This window comes from Oncorhynchus gorbuscha, unplaced genomic scaffold (assembly GCF_021184085.1).
Source record: "Oncorhynchus gorbuscha isolate QuinsamMale2020 ecotype Even-year unplaced genomic scaffold, OgorEven_v1.0 Un_scaffold_1020, whole genome shotgun sequence".
NCBI classification, from domain to species: Eukaryota; Metazoa; Chordata; class Actinopteri; order Salmoniformes; family Salmonidae; genus Oncorhynchus; species Oncorhynchus gorbuscha.
Genome location: NW_025745932.1, coordinates 143,490 through 163,653, shown reverse-complemented (window position 1 = coordinate 163,653; position 20,164 = coordinate 143,490). Strand labels below are relative to the sequence as shown.

The 20,164-nt window shown below is 58.6% G+C and overlaps 1 protein-coding gene and 1 pseudogene across 1 annotated transcript in view; both read right to left on the bottom strand.

Annotated features, from left to right (window-relative positions):
- LOC124021007 overlaps positions 1-11,599 on the bottom strand; it is a 75,459-nt pseudogene extending 63,860 nt beyond the window's left edge.
- Positions 11,600-11,694: 95 nt separating this feature from the next.
- LOC124021006 (trinucleotide repeat-containing gene 6A protein-like) overlaps positions 11,695-20,164 on the bottom strand; it is a 35,468-nt gene continuing 26,998 nt past the window's right edge. Inside the window, exons 5-7 of the mRNA XM_046336320.1 lie at positions 14,973-15,061; positions 12,031-13,272; positions 11,695-11,928 (exon numbers count right to left, since the gene is read on the bottom strand). Coding sequence (XP_046192276.1) covers positions 11,695-11,928; positions 12,031-13,272; positions 14,973-15,061 — 1,565 coding nt within the window. The remainder of the gene's footprint in view (positions 11,929-12,030; positions 13,273-14,972; positions 15,062-20,164) is intronic.

Here is a 20,164-nt window from a genome sequence, read left to right as displayed (position 1 = left end):
CCTGGGTTAATAACCCACACAGAGAGACCAGGGTTAATAACCCACACAGAGAGACCAGGGTTAATAACCCACACAGAGAGACCCCAGGGTTAATAACCCACACAGAGAGACCCCAGGGTTAATAACCCACACAGAGAGACCTGGGTTAATAACCCACACAGAGAGACCTGGGTTAATAACCCACACAGAGAGACCTGGGTTAATAACCCACACAGAGAGACCTGGGTTAATAACCCACACAGAGAGACCTGGGTTAATAACCCACACAGAGACCAGGGTTAATAACCCACACAGAGAGACCTGGGTTAATAACCCACACAGAGAGACCTGGGTTAATAACCCACACAGAGACCTGGGTTAATAACCCACACAGAGACCTGGGTTAATAACCCACACAGAGACCAGGGTTAATAACCCACACAGAGACCTGGGTTAATAACCCACACAGAGACCTGGGTTAATAACCCACACAGAGACCAGGGTTAATAACCCACACAGAGACCTGGGTTAATAACCCACACAGAGAGACCAGGGTTAATAACCCACACAGAGACCCAAGTTAATAACCCCACAGAGAGACCTGGGTTAATAACCCACACAGAGAGACCCCAGGGTTAATAACCCACACAGAGAGACCTGGGTTAATAACCCACACAGAGACCTGGGTTAATAACCCACACAGAGAGACGCCAGGGTTAATAACCCACACAGAGAGACCTGGGTTAATAACCCACACAGAGAGACCTGGGTTAATAACCCACACAGAGAGACCTGGGTTAATAACCCACACACAGAGACCCCAGGGTTAATAACCCACACACAGAGACCCCAGGGTTAATAACCCACACAGAGAGACCAGGGTTAATAACCCACACAGAGAGACCAGGGTTAATAACCCACAGAGAGACCAGGGTTAATAACCCACACAGAGAGACCAGGGTTAATAACCCACACAGAGAGACCAGGGTTAATAACCCACACAGAGAGACCAGGGTTAATAACCCACACAGAGAGACCTGGGTTAATAACCCACACAGAGAGACCAGGGTTAATAACCCACACAGAGAGACCAGGGTTAATAACCCACACAGAGAGACCTGGGTTAATAACCCACACAGAGAGACCCCAGGGTTAATAACCCACACAGAGAGACCCCAGGGTTAATAACCCACACAGAGAGACCTGGGTTAATAACCCACACAGAGAGACCTGGGTTAATAACCCACACAGAGAGACCTGGGTTAATAACCCACACAGAGAGACCTGGGTTAATAACCCACACAGAGACCAGGGTTAATAACCCACACAGAGAGACCTGGGTTAATAACCCACACAGAGAGACCTGGGTTAATAACCCACACAGAGACCTGGGTTAATAACCCACACAGAGACCTGGGTTAATAACCCACACAGAGACCAGGGTTAATAACCCACACAGAGAGACCTGGGTTAATAACCCACACAGAGACCTGGGTTAATAACCCACACAGAGACCAGGGTTAATAACCCACACAGAGACCTGGGTTAATAACCCACACAGAGACCAGGGTTAATAACCCACACAGAGACCTGGGTTAATAACCCACACAGAGAGACCTGGGTTAATAACCCACACAGAGAGACCTCAGGGTTAATAACCCACACAGAGAGACCTGGGTTAATAACCCACACAGAGACCTGGGTTAATAACCCACACAGAGAGACGCCAGGGTTAATAACCCACACAGAGAGACCTGGGTTAATAACCCACACAGAGAGACCTGGGTTAATAACCCACACAGAGAGACCTGGGTTAATAACCCACACACAGAGACCCCAGGGTTAATAACCCACACACAGAGACCCCAGGGTTAATAACCCACACAGAGAGACCAGGGTTAATAACCCACACAGAGAGACCAGGGTTAATAACCCACAGAGAGACCAGGGTTAATAACCCACACAGAGAGACCAGGGTTAATAACCCACACAGAGAGACCAGGGTTAATAACCCACACAGAGAGACCAGGGTTAATAACCCACACAGAGACCTGGGTTAATAACCTACACAGAGAGACCTGGGTTAATAACCCACACAGAGACCTGGGTTAATAACCCACACAGAGAGACCTGGGTTAATAACCCACACAGAGAGACCTGGGTTAATAACCCACACAGAGAGACCAGGGTTAATAACCCACACAGAGAGACCTGGGTTAATAACCCACACAGAGAGACCCCTGGTTAATAACCCACACAGAGAGACCCCCTGGTTAATAACCCACACAGAGAGACCCCCTGGTTAATAACCCACACAGAGAGACCTGGGTTAATAACCCACACACAGACCTGGGTTAATATATATTAATACCTTGGGAGGGATTTTCTTCATGTAGTTCCAGCTGTGTTGCTGTGGCCCGCTGTTCCTGTTGTCCTGACCGTGGCCGTCTCTGTGGTTCTCTCTGTGACCGTCTCTGTCCCGGTCTCTGTGGTTCTCTCTGTCCCGGTCTCGGTGACTTGGGGTGTTACTCCACATCCCGATCTCCAGCTCCTCCTCCGGTTCCCAACTGGCCTGGCACGACACCTCCTCCCCGCACCAGGTACTACTCTCCTGCTGCATGGGCTTGGGACCTGGAGGGTGGAGAGAGGACGAAGGGATTAAACCTGGAGAGAGACAAGAGGGGGCCTGGAGAGAAACACGAGGGGACCTGGAGAGAGACGAGGGGACCTGGAGAGAGGGACGAGGGGACGAGGGGGCCTGGAGAGAGACACGAGGGGGCCTGGAGAGAGACACGAGGGGACCTGGAGAGAGAGACACGAGGGGACCTGGAGAGAGAGACACGAGGGGACCTGGAGAGAGAGACACGAGGGGACCTGGAGAGAGAGACACGAGGGGACCTGGAGAGAGAGACACGAGGGGGCCTGGAGAGAGAGACACGAGGGGGCCTGGAGAGAGAGACACGAGGGGGCCTGGAGAGAGAGACACGAGGGGGCCTGGAGAGAGAGACACGAGGGGGCCTGGAGAGAGAGACACGAGGGGGCCTGGAGAGAGAGACACGAGGGGGCCTGGAGAGAGAGACACGAGGGGGCCTGGAGAGAGAGACACGAGGGGGCCTGGAGAGAGAGACACGAGGGGGCCTGGAGAGAGAGACACGAGGGGGCCTGGAGAGAGAGACACGAGGGGGCCTGGAGAGAGAGACACGAGGGGGCCTGGAGAGAGAGACACGAGGGGGCCTGGAGAGAGAGACACGAGGGGGCCTGGAGAGAGAGACACGAGGGGGCCTGGAGAGAGAGACACGAGGGGGCCTGGAGAGAGAGACACGAGGGGGCCTGGAGAGAGAGACACGAGGGGGCCTGGAGAGAGAGACACGAGGGGGCCTGGAGAGAGAGACACGAGGGGGCCTGGAGAGAGAGACACGAGGGGGCCTGGAGAGAGAGACACGAGGGGGCCTGGAGAGAGAGACACGAGGGGGCCTGGAGAGAGAGACACGAGGGGGCCTGGAGAGAGAGACACGAGGGGGCCTGGAGAGAGAGACACGAGGGGGCCTGGAGAGAGAGACACGAGGGGGCCTGGAGAGAGAGACACGAGGGGCCTGGAGAGAGAGACACGAGGGGGCCTGGAGAGAGAGACACGAGGGGGCCTGGAGAGAGAGACACGAGGGGGCCTGGAGAGAGAGACACGAGGGGGCCTGGAGAGAGAGACACGAGGGGGCCTGGAGAGAGAGACACGAGGGGGCCTGGAGAGAGAGACACACGAGGGGGCCTGGAGAGAGAGACACGAGGGGGCCTGGAGAGAGAGACACGAGGGGGCCTGGAGAGAGAGACACGAGGGGGCCTGGAGAGAGAGACACGAGGGGGCCTGGAGAGAGAGACACGAGGGGGCCTGGAGAGAGAGACACGAGGGGGCCTGAGAGAGAGACACGAGGGGGCCTGAGAGAGAGACACGAGGGGGCCTGGAGAGAGAGACACGAGGGGGCCTGGAGAGAGAGACACGAGGGGGCCTGGAGAGAGAGACACGAGGGGGCCTGGAGAGAGAGACACGAGGGGGCCTGGAGAGAGAGACACGAGGGGGCCTGGAGAGAGAGACACGAGGGGGCCTGGAGAGAGAGACACGAGGGGGCCTGGAGAGAGAGACACGAGGGGGCCTGGAGAGAGAGACACGAGGGGGCCTGGAGAGAGAGACACGAGGGGGCCTGGAGAGAGAGACACGAGGGGGCCTGGAGAGAGAGACACGAGGGGGCCTGGAGAGAGAGACACGAGGGGGCCTGGAGAGAGAGACACGAGGGGGCCTGGAGAGAGAGACACGAGGGGGCCTGGAGAGAGAGACACGAGGGGGCCTGGAGAGAGAGACACGAGGGGGCCTGAGAGAGAGACACGAGGGGGCCTGGAGAGAGAGACACGAGGGGGCCTGGAGAGAGAGACACGAGGGGGCCTGAGAGAGAGACACGAGGGGGCCTGGAGAGAGAGACACGAGGGGGCCTGAGAGAGAGACACGAGGGGGCCTGGAGAGAGAGACACGAGGGGGCCTGGAGAGAGAGACACGAGGGGGCCTGAGAGAGAGACACGAGGGGGCCTGGAGAGAGAGACACGAGGGGGCCTGGAGAGAGAGACACGAGGGGGCCTGGAGAGAGAGACACGAGGGGGCCTGGAGAGAGAGACACGAGGGGGCCTGGAGAGAGAGACACGAGGGGGCCTGAGAGAGAGACACGAGGGGGCCTGGAGAGAGAGACACGAGGGGGCCTGGAGAGAGAGACACACGAGGGGGCCTGGAGAGAGAGACACGAGGGGGCCTGGAGAGAGAGACACGAGGGGGCCTGGAGAGAGAGACACGAGGGGGCCTGGAGAGAGAGACACGAGGGGGCCTGGAGAGAGAGACACGAGGGGGCCTGGAGAGAGAGACACGAGGGGGCCTGAGAGAGAGACACGAGGGGGCCTGGAGAGAGAGACACGAGGGGGCCTGGAGAGAGACACACGAGGGGACCTGGAGAGAGACACGAGGGGACCTGGAGAGAGACACGAGGGGACCTGGGAGAGAGACACGAGGGGACCTGGAGAGAGACACGAGGGGACCTGGAGAGAGACACGAGGGGGCCTGGAGAGAGACACGAGGGGGCCTGGAGAGAGACACGAGGGGGCCTGGAGAGAGACACGAGGGGGCCTGGAGAGAGACACGAGGGGGCCTGGAGAGAGACACGAGGGGGCCTGGAGAGAGACACGAGGGGGCCTGGAGAGAGACACGAGGGGGCCTGGAGAGAGACACGAGGGGGCCTGGAGAGAGACACGAGGGGGCCTGGAGAGAGACACGAGGGAGCCTGGAGAGAGACACGAGGGAGCCTGGAGAGAGACACGAGGGGGCCTGGAGAGAGACAAGGAGATGGGTTTGTGTGTGTGTCTGTCTCACCAGGTTTGTGGTGGTTCTGTGCTCCAGGTCCTTCCCAGCCTCCTGTCGCAGAGTTGTCCCTCTGTCTCTGTCCCCTCTGTCTCTCAGCTCCTCCCAGGTGGAGCTGGTGTCCATGGGTTTCCCCAGGCCGATGTCCCGTTGTCCACAGAGACGGGGGGCCTGGCGGATCACCCCACGTTCCTGACTCCATCTTCTGGGGACCTGTGTACTGTTCACCCCAACCTGGAGGAGGAGAGAGTAAGGAGGAGAGAGACAGGAGGAGGAGAGAGTAAGGAGGAGAGAGACAGTAGGAGAGAGAGAGGGGGGAGGAGGAGAGAGAGAGGGGGGAGGAGGAGAGAGAGGGGGAAGAGAGGGGGAGGGGGAGGGGGAGGAGGAGAGAGAGAGAGAGAGAGAGAGAGAGAGAGAGAGGGGGAGGAGGAGAGAGGGGGGGGGAGAGAGAGAGGGGGAGGAGGTGAGAGAGAGAGGGGGAGGAGGTGAGAGAGAGAGGGGCGAGGAGGAGAGAGAGAGGGGGCGAGGAGGAGAGAGAGAGGGGGCGAGGAGGAGAGAGAGGGGGCGAGGAGGAGAGAGAGGGGGCGAGGAGGAGAGAGAGGGCGAGGAGGAGGAGAGAGGGGGGGAGGAGGAGAGAGCAGGGGGAGGAGGAGAGAGCGAGGGGGAGAGCGAGGGGGAGAGAGAGGGGGAGAGAGAGGGGAGAGAGAGGGGGAGAGAGAGGGGGAGAGAGAGGGGGAGAGCGAGGGGGAGAGAGAGGGGGAGAGAGAGGGGGAGAGCGAGGGGGAGAGAGAGGGGGAGAGCGAGGGAGAGAGGGGGAGAGCGAGAGAGAGAGGGGGAGAGCGAGAGAGAGAGGGGGAGAGCGAGAGAGAGAGGGGGAGAGCGAGAGAGAGAGGGGGAGAGCGAGAGAGAGAGGGGGAGAGCGAGAGAGAGGGGGAGAGCGAGAGAGAGAGGGGAGAGCGAGAGAGAGGGGGAGAGCGAGAGAGAGGAGGAGAGAGAGGGGGAGGAGGAGAGAGAGAGGGGGAGGAGAGAGAGAGGGGGAGGAGGAGAGAGAGAGGGAGGAGGAGAGAGAGAGGAGGCGAGAGAGGGGGAGGAGGAGAGAGAGAGGGAGGAGGAGAGAGAGAGGAGGAGAGAGAGGGGGAGGAGGAGAGAGAGAGAGGCGGAGGAGAGAGAGAGGGAGGAGGAGAGAGAGAGGGAGGAGGGGAGAGAGGGGGAAGAGAGGGGAGGGAGGAGGAGAGAGAGGGGGAGGGGAGAGAGGGGGAGGGGAGAGAGGGGGAGGGGAGAGAGGGGGGAGAGAGGGGGAGGGGAGAGAGAGGGAGGGAGAGAGAGGGAGGGGAGAGAGAGGGAGGGGAGAGAGAGGGGAGGGGAGAGAGAGGGGGGGGAGAGAGAGGGAGGGGAGAGAGAGGGGGAGGAGGAGAGAAAGGAGGAGGAGAGAGGGGAGGGGGAGAGAGAGGGGGAGAGGGAGAGAGGGGGAGGGGAGAGAGAGGGGAGGGAGAGAGAGGGGGAGGGGAGAGAGAGGGGGAGGGGAGAGAGGGGGGAAGAGAGGGGGAGGGGGAGGGGGAAGAGAGGGGGGGGAGGAGGAGGGGGGAGAGGAGAGAGAGGAGGAGGGAGAGAGGGGGAGGGGAGAGGGGGAGGGGGAGAGAGGGGGAGGGGAGAGAGAGGGGGAGGGGAGAGAGAGGGGAGGGGAGAGAGAGGGGAGGGAGAGAGAGGGGAGGGGAGAGAGAGGGGGAGGGGAGAGAGAGGGGAGGGGAGAGAGAGGGGAGGGGAGAGAGGGGGAAGAGAGGGGGAGGGAGAGAGAGAGGGGGAGAGGAGAGAGAGGGGGAGGGGAGAGAGAGGGGAGGGGAGAGAGAGGGGAGGGGAGAGAGAGGGGGAGGGGAGAGAGAGGGGGAGGGGAGAGAGAGGGGGAGGGGAGAGAGAGGAGGAGGGGAGAGAGAGGAGGAGGGAGAGAGAGGGGGAGGGGAGAGAGAGGGAGGAGGGGAAAGAGGGGGGAAGAGAGGGGAGGGGGAGGAGGAGAGAGAGGGGGAGAGGAGAGAGAGGGGAGGGGAGAGAGGGGGAGGGGAGAGAGGGGGGGGGAGAGAGAGGGGAGGGGAGAGAGAGGGGAGGGGAGAGAGAGGGGGGGGAGAGAGAGGGGGAGGAGGAGAGAGAGGAGGAGGAGAGAGAGAGGGGGAGAGAGGGGGAAGAGAGGGGGAGGAGGAGAGAGAGGGGGGAGAGGAGAGAGAGGGGAGGAGAGAGAGAGGGGGAGGGGAGAGAGAGGGGAGGGGAGAGAGAGGGGGAGGGGAGAGAGGGGGAAGAGAGGGGGAGGAGGAGAGAGAGAGGGAGGAGGGGAGAGAGGGGGAAGAGAGGGAGAGGGGGGAAGAGAGGGAGAGGGGGAAGAGAGGGAGAGGGGAGAGAGGGGAGGGGAGAGAGGGGGAAGAGAGGGGGAAGAGAGGGGGAGGAGGAGAGAGAGAGGGAGGAGGGGAGAGAGGGGGAAGAGAGGGAGAGGGGGGAAGAGAGGGAGAGGGGGAGGAGGAGAGAGAGGAGAGAGAGGGGGAGGGGAGAGAGGGGGAGGGGAGAGAGAGGGGGAGGGGAGAGAGAGGGGAGGGGAGAGAGAGGGGAGGAGGAGAGAGAGGAGGAGGAGAGAGAGGAGGAGAGGGAGGGAGGAGGGGAGAGAGGGGGAGGAGAGAGAGAGGCGGAGGAGGAGAGAGAGAGAGGGAGGAGGGGAGAGAGAGGGAGGAGGGGAGAGAGGGGGGAGGAGAGAGAGAGGCGGAGGAGGAGAGAGAGAGAGGGAGGAGGGGGAGAGAGAGGGAGGAGGGGAGAGAGGGGGAGAAGAGAGAGAGGGAGGAGGGGAGAGAGGGGGAAGAGAGGGGGAGGGGGAGAGAGAGGGGGAGAGGAGAGAGAGGGGGAGGGGAGAGAGGGGGAGGGGGAGAGAGGGGAGGGGAGAGAGAGGGGGAGGGAGAGAGAGGGGGGGAGAGAGAGGGGGAGGGGAGAGAGAGGGGGAGGAGGAGAGAGAGGAGGAGGAGAGAGAGGAGGAGAGGGAGGGGGAGGAGGAGAGAGAGGGGGAGGAGGAGAGAGAGGAGGAGAGAGAGGGGGAGGAGGAGAGAGAGGGGGGAGGAGGAGAGAGAGGGGGAGTAGGTGAGAGAGAGGGAGGAGGTGAGAGAGAGGGAGGAGGAGAGAGAGAGGCGGAGTAGGTGAGAGAGAGGGAGGAGGCGAGAGAGAGGGAGGAGGAGAGAGAGAGGCGGAGGAGGAGAGAGAGAGAGAGAGAGAGAGAGAGAGAGGTATGTGAGGTGGAGTTTCATAAATGGCAGGTAACCTTGTACCTTCTCAACTCTGCTGTTGTACTCACTCAGATGATCAATAACAGACTGGCTGGGTTTCTAGACCAATAACAGACTGGCTGGGTTTCTAGACCAATAACAGACTAGCTGGGTTTCTAGACCAATAACAGACTAGCTGGGTTTCTAGACCAATAACAGACTAGCTGGGTTTCTAGACCAATAACAGACTAGCTGGGTTTCTAGACTGAGATGATCAATAACAGACTAGCTGGGTTTCTCTCTCTCTCCCCCCCTCTCCGCCCCCCCCCCTTTCTATCTCTCTACCCCCTTCCTGTCTCTCTTTACCCCCTTCCTGTCTGTCTACCCTCTTCCTGTCTCAGTCTACCCCCTTCCTGTCTCAGTCTACCCCTTCCTGTCTCAGTCTACCCCCTTCCTGTCTCAGTCTACCCCCTTCCTGTCTCAGTCTACCCCCTTCCTGTCTCAGTCTACCCCCTTCCTGTCTCAGTCTACCCCCTTCCTGTCTCAGTCTACCCCCTTCCTGTCTCAGTCTACCCCCTTCCTGTCTCAGTCTACCCCCTTCCTGTCTCAGTCTACCCCCTTCCTGTCTCAGTCTACCCCTTCCTGTCTCAGTCTACCCCTTCCTGTCTCAGTCTACCCCCTTCCTGTCTCAGTCTACCCCCTTCCTGTCTCAGTCTACCCCCTTCCTGTCTCAGTCTACCCCCTTCCTGTCTCAGTCTACCCCCTTCCTGTCTCAGTCTACCCCCTTCCTGTCTCAGTCTACCCCCTTCCTGTCTCAGTCTACCCCCTTCCTGTCTCAGTCTACCCCCTTCCTGTCTCAGTCTACCCCCTTCCTGTCTCAGTCTACCCCCTTCCTGTCTCAGTCTACCCCTTCCTGTCTCAGTCTACCCCCTTCCTGTCTCAGTCTACCCCCTTCCTGTCTCAGTCTACCCCCTTCCTGTCTCAGTCTACCCCCTTCCTGTCTCAGTCTACCCCCTTCCTGTCTCAGTCTACCCCTTCCTGTCTCAGTCTACCCCCTTCCTGTCTCAGTCTACCCCCTTCCTGTCAGTCTACCCCCTTCCTGTCAGTCTACCCCCTTCCTGTCAGTCTACCCCTTCCTGTCAGTCTACCCCCTTCCTGTCAGTCTACCCCCTTCCTGTCAGTCTACCCCCTTCCTGTCAGTCTACCCCCTTCCTGTCAGTCTACCCCCTTCCTGTCAGTCTACCCCCTTCCTGTCAGTCTACCCCTTCCTGTCAGTCTACCCTCTTCCTGTCAGTCTACCCTCTTCCTGTCAGTCTACCCTCTTCCTGTCAGTCTACCCCCTTCCTGTCAGTCTACCCCCTTCCTGTCAGTCTACCCCCTTCCTGTCAGTCTACCCCCTTCCTGTGTCAGTCTACCCCCTTCCTGTCAGTCTACCCCCTTCCTGTGTCAGTCTATCCCCTTCCTGTGTCAGTCTACCCCCTTCCTGTCAGTCTATCCCCTTCCTGTCTCAGTCTATCCCCTTCCTGTCTCAGTCTATCCCCTTCCTGTCTCAGTCTACCCCCTTCCTGTCTCAGTCTACCCCTTCCTGTCTCAGTCTACCCCTTCCTGTCTCAGTCTACCCCCTTCCTGTCTCAGTCTACCCCTTCCTGTCAGTCTACCCCTTCCTGTCAGTCTACCCCCTTCCTGTCAGTCTACCCCTTCCTGTCAGTCTACCCCCTTCCTGTCAGTCTACCCCTTCCTGTCAGTCTACCCCCTTCCTGTCTCAGTCTACACCCTTCCTGTCAGTCTACCCCCTTCCTGTCAGTCTACCCCCTTCCTGTCAGTCTACCCCTTCCTGTCAGTCTACCCCCTTCCTGTCAGTCTACCCCTTCCTGTCAGTCTACCCCCTTCCTGTCTCAGTCTACCCCCTTCCTGTCTCAGTCTACCCCCTTCCTGTCTCAGTCTACCCCCTTCCTGTCTCAGTCTACCCCCTTCCTGTCAGTCTACCCCCTCCTTCAGTCCAAACAAAAGGTCTGTGTTTCTGCCTGCACTCACAGCTCAGAGAGAATTATCTGTAGAACATTCCAGAAGGATGACGCAACCCTAACACACACACACACACACACACACACACACACACACACACACACACACACACACACACACACACACACACACACACACACACACACACACACACACAAAGGGGAGGTGGAGGACACTGTGTGTGTGTGTGTTTGTACAGCTCCCTCCACTCACCAGAGCTGCAGGTCTTGTCCTTGTTGGCCATGTTGTTCAGGGGTGGTGGGGGCTGCTGCTGGGGCTGGGGGGGTTTGGTCGTGACCATGGCATCCTGCTCTGATTGGCTGGTCTTGTTCCACTTATTGACCCCGCTACAGTTGTAGTTGCTGGGGTCTCCCCACGCCGAGGTGCCATTATCGATGTCCATCCTCCTCCTCACCGACTCTGGACTAGGCTCCTCCCACCCTGTCGACGACTCCTCCTCCTTGTGGGAGGGTCCAGCTGGGACCGCCACCCCAGTCCATCCGCTGGGTTTGGGGGGGTGGGCACCGCCTGGTGAAGGTCCTCTATGGTCTGGGTTGGCGTCTGGATCTTTACCCCACTCGGCCGGGTCTCCCCAGCTCTGAGAGGGGTGGCCGGGCTTCATGGCTGGCTCGTCCCACCCTCCCTGGGTCTGGTGGGTCTGGTGGGTCTGGTGGTTCTGGTGGGTCTGGTGGGTCTGGTGGGTCTGGTGGTTCTGGGGTTTGTGTCCGGCGGAGTTGGATACAGGGGGCTCTCCCCAGCCAGACTGAGGGTTGCTGGGGTGGTCAGGGGTCCCTCCGCTGCCACCCCAGGTGCTGGTGCTTCCGTCGGGGTGCGTGTTGGTGTTGGCCGGGAGGCCGGGCTCGCCCCATCCTGCAGTCCCTGCAAAATCGCGGTCCCATCCCCCAGGCACGCTAGTCTTCTGGGGCTGACCCCAGTAGCTGCTCCCTCCTCCTCTAGAGCGGTCTCCACCACCCATCCCCCAACCCTGCTTTTGGGGTTTCGGAGGGTTGATCCAGGTGTTGGAGAGGTCCTCCTTCTGGCTGTTCCCACACCCAGACAAGGTCTTCTGCTCTACCCAGCCAGACCCTCCTGACTCTGGGCCCGGGCCGCCCTCCCCCCCTCGCCATCCTCCAGAGCTGGAGGTATGAGAACGAGCGGCGTGGCTTTTCGATCCCCAGCCGGGGCCTCCGTTACCGGGTTTCCTGTCATCGGGTCTGGGGACGGGAGAGGTGACGTCCCAGGCGGTGTTCTGGCGTACTGGGGTCTGGCCCCAGCCGGTGTTGCAGAGGACACGGGGGTCCACATCTGAACAGAAGAGGACTTGAGTAGACCCAGGGAGGGGTCCTTGTCGACGGGGGTCGTTCCTGTCTAAGCTACGGCCTCCAGAGCTCTCCCCACTCCCCTCACTGCCGCCAGACGCCCCAACGCTCGCAGGTCCCTGCACTCCTCCTCCTCCTCCCATCCTGAGGGCGTCGTCTTCAAGACTCTTCCAGCCGTTGGCTCCTCCCCTGACTTCCGTCCGTCGCCGGAATCCTGAGATTTGTTACCGGGCAACGAGCTCCACTCCCCATTGGGGGGTTGCCTGTTAGAGGAGGAGCCAGATGAAGAAGAGGAGGAGGCCCATGGTCGGGGGATCCCGGCAGGACCCAGTCCGTTCCCATTGCTCGCCCCTCCTCCAGTCCCCAGGTTGTGAGGAGAAGCAGAGTCCCACCTCCCTACAGGGGCCTTGCTGTTAGTTTTACTGTTGTAAACAGCAGCAGCAGCAGGGGAGGGCTGGCCGTGTCCCTGGCCGTTTACAGTGTCTCCAGGGCCCGAGGCCCCCCAGGGCTTAGAGAAGCCCCCTGCCAGGCCCTCGCTGTGGGGGTGCTGGGCGCCAGACAGGGTACCGTTGGAGAGCTGATTTCCAAGCTCTGACCCCGCTCCTCCTCCTCCTCCTCCTCCTCCCGCTGCCCAGGAACGCAGCCCCGAGCCGGACTCGTTCCTGTGCACCGAGCCGCCTGTAGAGTTTGGTAAGCTAGAGGTGTCGATGGCGTTAGTAGTGTTATTTGGTCCGTTGGTCGTGTTAAGGTGGCGAGTCTTGACAGTGGTATCATTCAGGAGGAGGCGCTGCGGCTGTTCAGACAGAGAGAGGCTGTCCGCCTGTGTCCCTCCCCAGCCCAGAGAGCCTCCCTGCTGGACAATCCTACAGCCGGAGGGTCCCTGGGGACCGGGCCAGGCACCGTGGTTAACTTTTGGGTTCAGAGTGCCGGGGGTCAGACCAGCACCATTGGCCGACGCCCAGGGGCTCGGCTTGTTGCCGTGGCTACCGTCGGCGGGGGCGGAGGCGTCGTTGGGGCCGACGTTGGCCACGGAGCCGTTGGCCACGCACCCCCGCGGGCCATTCGCCGCCCCGTTACACGTTATGATGTTATTGCTGCTACCGGGAGGAACGCCGCCGTTAGTCAACGGGGAGAAGTGGTTCCCGTTACGGCCTCCGGGAGGCGGCGGCGACGACGACGTCATCGCGGTGACCAAGTTCCTCTCCGAGCCACCAGAGCTAGAGGCAGAGTCCGTGTCCAGGCATTCTAAGGTGAGCTCGGGGTCGTTGCCGGCTGCCGAGGAGGAGGAGGAGGAGGAAGGCGTGTCGCTGCCGACCGAGTCTACCAGCACCTTGAAAAGAAAATAAACTTTTATTAATAGGGTGATTTCATTACTAACTAGCTAGTTCACCAGTCTGATTTCATTACTAACTAGCTAGTTCACCAGTCTGATTTCATTACTAACTAGCTAGTTCACCAGTCTGATTTCATTACTAACTAGCTAGTTCACCAGTCTGATTTCATTACTAACTAGCTAGTTCACCAGTCTGATTTCATTACTAACTAGCTAGTTCACCAGTCTGATTTCATTACCAACTAGCTAGTTCACTATTCTGTCTAAACCAGTCTGATTTCATTACTAACTAGCTAGTTCACCAGTCTGATTTCATTACTAACTAGCTAGTTCCCCAGTCTGATTTCATTACTAACTAGCTAGTTCCCCAGTCTGATTTCATTACTAACTAGCTAGTTCCCCAGTCTGATTTCATTACTAACTAGCTAGTTCCCCAGTCTGATTTCATTACTAACTAGCTAGTTCCCCAGTCTGATTTCATTACTAACTAGCTAGTTCACCAGTCTGATTTCATTACTAACTAGCTAGTTCACCAGTCTGATTTCATTACTAACTAGCTAGTTCCCCAGTCTGATTTCATTACTAACTAGCTAGTTCACCAGTCTGAGTTCATTACTAACTAGCTAGTTCCCCAGTCTGATTTCATTACTAACTAGCTAGTTCACCAGTCTGATTTCATTACTAACTAGCTAGTTCACCAGTCTCATTTCATTACTAACTAGCTAGTTCACCAGTCTGATTTCATGACTAACTAGCTAGTTCACCAGTCTGATCTCATTACTAAGTAGCTAGTTCACCATTCTGTCTAAACCAGTCTGATTTCATTACTAACTAGCTAGTTCACCATTCTGTCTAAACCAGTCTGATTTCATTACTAACTAGCTAGTTCACCAGTCTGATTTCATTACTAACTAGCTAGTTCACCAGTCTGATTTCATTACTAACTAGCTAGTTCCCCAGTCTGATTTCATTACTAACTAGCTAGTTCACCAGTCTGAGTTCATTACTAACTAGCTAGTTCCCCAGTCTGATTTCATTACTAACTAGCTAGTTCACCAGTCTGATTTCATTACTAACTAGCTAGTTCACCAGTCTCATTTCATTACTAACTAGCTAGTTCACCAGTCTGATTTCATGACTAACTAGCTAGTTCACCAGTCTGATCTCATTACTAAGTAGCTAGTTCACCATTCTGTCTAAACCAGTCTGATTTCATTACTAACTAGCTAGTTCACCATTCTGTCTAAACCAGTCTGATTTCATTACTAACTAGCTAGTTCACCAGTCTGATTTCATTACTAACTATCTAGTTCACCAGTCTGATTTCATTACTAACTAGCTAGTTCACCAGTCTGATTTCATTACTAACTAGCTAGTTCCCCATTCTGTCTAAACAAGATGAGACACTCTCAGGTCAGGGAAGTCTGAGCGTTTTCACATTGGGTAATGCTAACTAAACTTGGAAACGATCCTTATTAAGTCAAATCATACAATCTATTTTTTATTTTACAGTAAAGGATTTAAAGGATTTACCAAAAACAACCAGAAAAACAGATTTACGTTCCATTTTTGGCGAGACATCCGAACGGGTTTCCCGTAAAAGCCGTATCACATTATAACGTTTGTAGATTAAAATGCAAGTGACAAAAACCAAACATGGTGGTATTTACGTTTGAAGAACCTCAGAGAGTACCCACCGTGTCCCAGTTACTGTCTCTGCTGCAGGGAGAACCAGAGCTCCAGGGGCAATTCTCATACTGAGAATCCAGGCCAGGGTGGTCCAGATCTGGGGACAGGAAGACGGAGAGACGGGGTGGCGGTGGAGGTTTGGTTAGCTCACATGAGAACACACCAGGACATTCTTTCACTAATCATTGATCTGACGTGTGGATTGGTGGAAACGGAGGGATGGAACCCAGCCGTCCACCTGTTTCCAGTCCCTCTAAACCAGCCCAGTCCCCGTCCCTCTAACCCAGTCCCGTCCCTCTAACCCAGCCCCTCTAACCCAGCCCCGTGTCTCTAGCCCAGTCCCTCTAGCCCAGCCCAGTCCCTCTAGCCCAGCCCCCGTGTCTCTAACCCAGCCCCCGTGTCTCTAACCCAGCCCCCGTGTCTCTAACCCAGCCCCCGTGTCTCTAACCCAGCCCAGTCCCTCTAACCCAGCCCCTCTAGCCCAGCCCCCGTGTCTCTAGCCCAGTCCCAGTGTCTCTAACCCAGCCCAGTCCCCGTGTCTCTAACCCAGCCCCTCTAACCCAGTCCCCGTGTCTCTAACCCAGCCCAGTCCCTCTAACCCAGTCCCTCTAACCCAGCCCCTCTAACCCAGCCCCTCTAACCCAGCCCCTCTAACCCAGCCCAGTCCCTCTAACCCAGCCCAGTCCCTCTAACCCAGCCCAGTCCCTCTAACCCAGCCCAGTCCCTCTAACCCAGCCCAGTCCCTCTAACCCAGCCCAGTCCCCGCGTCTCTAACCCAGTCCCCGCGTCTCTAACCCAGCCCAGTCCCCGCGTCTCTAACCCAGCCCAGTCGCCGCGTCTCTAACCCAGCCCAGTCGCCGCGTCTCTAACCCAGCCCAGTCGCCGCGTCTCTAACCCAGCCCAGTCGCCGCGTCTCTAACCCAGCCCAGTCCCCGCGTCTCTAACCCAGCCCAGTCCCCGCGTCTCTAACCCAGCCCAGTCCCCGCGTCTCTAACCCAGCCCAGTCCCGCGTCTCTAACCCAGCCCAGTCCCCGCGTCTCTAACCCAGCCCAGTCCCCGCGTCTCTAACCCAGCCCAGTCCCCGCGTCTCTAACCCAGCCCAGTCCCCGCGTCTCTAACCCAGCCCAGTCCCCGCGTCTCTAACCCAGCCCAGTCCCCGCGTCTCTAACCCAGCCCAGTCCCCGCGTCTCTAACCCAGCCCAGTCCCCGCGTCTCTAACCCAGCCCAGTCCCCGCGTCTCTAACCCAGCCGTCCACCTGTTACTGTCCCTCTAACCCAGCCCAGTCCCCGTGTCTCTAACCCAGCCCAGCCCCTGTCCCCCTAACCCAGCCCCTGTCCCCCTAAGAGAGAGGGGTGGGGAGGGAGAGGAGGGGTGGGGAGGGAGAGGAGAGAGGGGTGGGGAGAGAGAGGAGAGAGGTGTGGGGAGGGAGAGGAGAGAGGTGTGGGGAGGGAGAGGAGAGAGGGGTGGGGAGGAGAGGAGAGAGGGGTGGGGAGGGAGAGAGGAGAGAGGGGTGGGGAGGGAGAGGAGGGGTGGGGAGGGAGAGGAGAGAGGGGTGGGGAGGGAGAGGAGAGAGGGGTGGGGAGGGAGAGGAGAGAGGGGTGGGGAGGGAGAGGAGAGAGGGAGAGGAGAGAGGGGTGGGGAGGGAGAGGAGAGAGGGGTGGGAGAGAGGGGTGGGGAGGGAGAGGAGAGAGGGGTGGGGAGGGAGGGAGAGAGGGGTGGGAGAGGAGAGAGGGGTGGGAGAGGAGAGAGGGGTGGGAGAGGAGAGAGGGGTGGGAGAGGAGAGGGGTGGGGAGGGAGAGGAGAGGGGTGGGGAGGGAGAGGAGAGGGGTGGGGAGGGAGAGGAGAGAGGGGTGGGGAGGGGAGAGGAGAGAGGGGTGGGGAGGGAGAGGAGAGAGGTGTGGGGAGGGAGAGGAGAGAGGTGTGGGGAGGGAGAGGAGAGAGGTGTGGGGAGGGAGAGGAGAGAGGTGTGGGGAGGGAGAGGAGAGAGGTGTGGGGAGGGAGAGGAGAGAGGTGTGGGGAGGGAGAGGAGAGAGGGGTGGGGAGGGGGAGGAGAGAGGGGTGGGAGAGGAGAGAGGGGTGGGGAGGGAGAGGAGAGAGGGGTGGGGAGGGAGAGGAGAGAGGGAGAGGAGAGAGGGGTGGGAGAGGAGAGAGGGGTGGGAGAGGAGAGAGAGGGGGGGGAGGGAGAGGAGAGAGGGGTGGGGAGGGAGAGGAGAGAGGGGTGGGGAGGGAGAGGAGAGAGGGGTGGGGAGGGAGAGGGGAGAGGGGTGGGGAGGGAGAGGAGAGAGGGGTGGGGAGGGAGAGGAGAGAGGTGTGGGGAGGGAGAGGAGAGAGGGGTGGGGAGGGAGAGGAGAGAGGGGTGGGGAGGGAGAGGAGAGAGGGGTGGGGAGGGAGAGGAGAGAGGGGTGGGGAGGGAGAGGAGAGAGGGGTGGGGAGGGAGAGGAGAGAGGGGTGGGGAGGGAGAGGAGAGAGGTGTGGGGAGGGAGAGGAGAGAGGTGTGGGGAGGGAGAGGAGAGAGGTGTGGGGAGGGAGAGGAGAGAGGGGTGGGGGAGGGGGAGGAGAGAGGGGTGGGAGAGGAGAGAGGGGTGGGGAGGGAGAGGAGAGAGGGGTGGGGAGGGAGAGGAGAGAGGGAGAGGAGAGAGGGGTGGGAGAGGAGAGAGGGGTGGGAGAGGAGAGAGGGGTGGAGAGGAGAGAGGGGTGGGAGAGGAGAGAGGGGTGGGAGAGGAGAGAGGGGTGGGGAGGGAGAGGAGAGAGGGGTGGGGAGGGAGAGGAGAGAGGGGGGGAGGGAGAGGAGAGAGGGGTGGGGAGGGAGAGGAGAGAGGGGTGGGGAGGGAGAGGAGAGAGGGGTGGGGGAGGGAGAGGAGAGAGGGGTGGGGAGGGAGAGGAGAGAGGGGTGGGGAGGGAGAGGAGAGAGGGGTGGGGAGGGGGAGAGGAGAGAGGGGTGGGGAGGGAGAGGAGAGAGGGGTGGGGAGGGAGAGGAGAGAGGGGTGGGGAGGGAGAGGAGAGAGGGGTGGGGAGGGAGAGGAGAGAGGGGTGGGGAGGGAGAGGAGAGAGGGGTGGGGAGGGAGAGGAGAGAGGGGTGGGGAGGGAGAGGAGAGAGGGGTGGGGAGGGAGAGGAGAGAGGGGTGGGGAGGGAGAGGGAGAGAGAGAGGGGTGGGGAGGGAGAGGAGAGAGGGGTGGGGAGGGAGAGGAGAGAGGGGTGGGGAGGGAGAGGAGAGGGAGAGGAGAGAGGGGTGGGGAGGGAGAGGAGAGGGGAGGGAGAGGAGAGAGGGGTGGGGAGGGAGAGGAGAGAGGGGTGGGGAGGGAGAGGAGAGAGGGGTGGGGAGGGAGAGGAGAGAGGGGTGGGGAGGGGAGAGGAGAGAGGGGTGGGGAGGGAGAGGAGAGAGGTGTGGGGAGGGAGAGGAGAGAGGGGTGGGGAGGGAGAGGAGAGAGGGTGGGGAGGGAGAGGAGAGAGGGGTGGGGAGGGAGAGGAGAGGGGTGGGGAGGGAGAGGAGAGAGGGGTGGGGAGGGAGAGGAGAGAGGGGTGGGGAGGGAGAGGAGAGAGGGGTGGGGAGGGAGAGGAGAGGGGTGGGGAGGGAGAGGAGAGAGTTATTGTTATTTTACGAGGAGAACCTCTTCCTCAGAACTAAATTAACCCTTTCATGTCTCCAGCTCTTCTCTTCTGGCAATTAACCACCTTGGTTTTCTGTAAAGCCACGCTCATTCTCGCCAGTCACACACACACACACACACACACACACACACACACACACACACACACACACACACACACACACACACACACACACACACACACACACACACACACACACACACACACACACACACACACACACACACACACGATGGCTGCCAACTCTCCTTGAAAGTTGTCTAGTCTGCCTGCTCAGTCAGAATGTTCTCTCCTCCTCCTCCTCCTCCTCTCTCCCTTTCTGTGTCTTTAACCCCTAACCCTACCTTTAACCCCTAACCCTACCTTTATAGGAGCACATGCTGTTCTGTGTCTTTAACCCCTAACCCTACCTTTAACCCCTAACCCTACCTTTATAGGAGCACATGCTGTTCTGTGCCTTTAACCCCTAACCCTACCTTTAACCCCTAACCCTACCTTTGTAGGAGCACATGCTGTTCTGTGCCTTTAACCCCTAACCCTACCTTTAACCCCTAACCCTACCTTTATAGGAGCACATGCTGTTCTGTGCCTTTAACCCCTAACCCTACCTTTAACCCCTAACCCTACCTTTGTAGGAGCACATGCTGTTCTGTGCCTTTAACCCCTAACCCTACCTTTGTAGGAGCACATGCTGTTCTGTGCCTTTAACCCCTAACCCTACCTTTGTAGGAGCACATGCTGTTCTGTGCCTTTAACCCCTAACACTACCTTTATAGGAGCACATGCTGTTCTGTGCCTTTAACCCCTAACCCTACCTTTATAGGAGCACATGCTGTTCTGTGCCTTTAACCCCTAACCCTACCTTTATAGGAGCACATGCTGTTCTGTGTCTTTAACCCCTAACCCTACCTTTAACCCCTAACCCTACCTTTATAGGAGCACATGCTGTTCTGTGTCTTTAACCCCTAACCCTACCTTTAACCCCTAACCCTACCTTTATAGGAGCACATGCTGTTCTGTGTCTTTAACCCCTAACCCTACCTTTAACCCCTAACCCTACCTTTATAGGAGCACATGCTGTTCTGTGTCTTTAACCCCTAACCCTACCTTTAACCCCTAACCCTACCTTTATAGGAGCACATGCTGCTCTGTGCCTTTAACCCCTAACCCTACCTTTAACCCCTAACCCTACCTTTATAGGAGCACATGCTGTTCTGTGTCTTTAACCCCTAACCCTACCTTTAACCCCTAAACCTACCTTTATAGGAGCACATGCTGTTCTGTGCCTTTAACCCCTAACCCTACCTTTAACCCCTAAACCTACCTTTATAGGAGCACATGCTGTTCTGTGCCTTTAACCCCTAACCCTACCTTTGTAGGAGCACATGCTGTTCTGTGCCTTTAACCCCTAACCCTACCTTTGTAGGAGCACATGCTGTTCTGTGCCTTTAACCCCTAACCCTACCTTTGTAGGAGCACATGCTGTTCTGTGCCTTTAACCCCTAACCCTACCTTTGTAGGAGCACATGCTGTTCTGTGCCTTTAACCCCTAACCCTACCTTTGTAGGAGCACATGCTGTTCTGTGCCT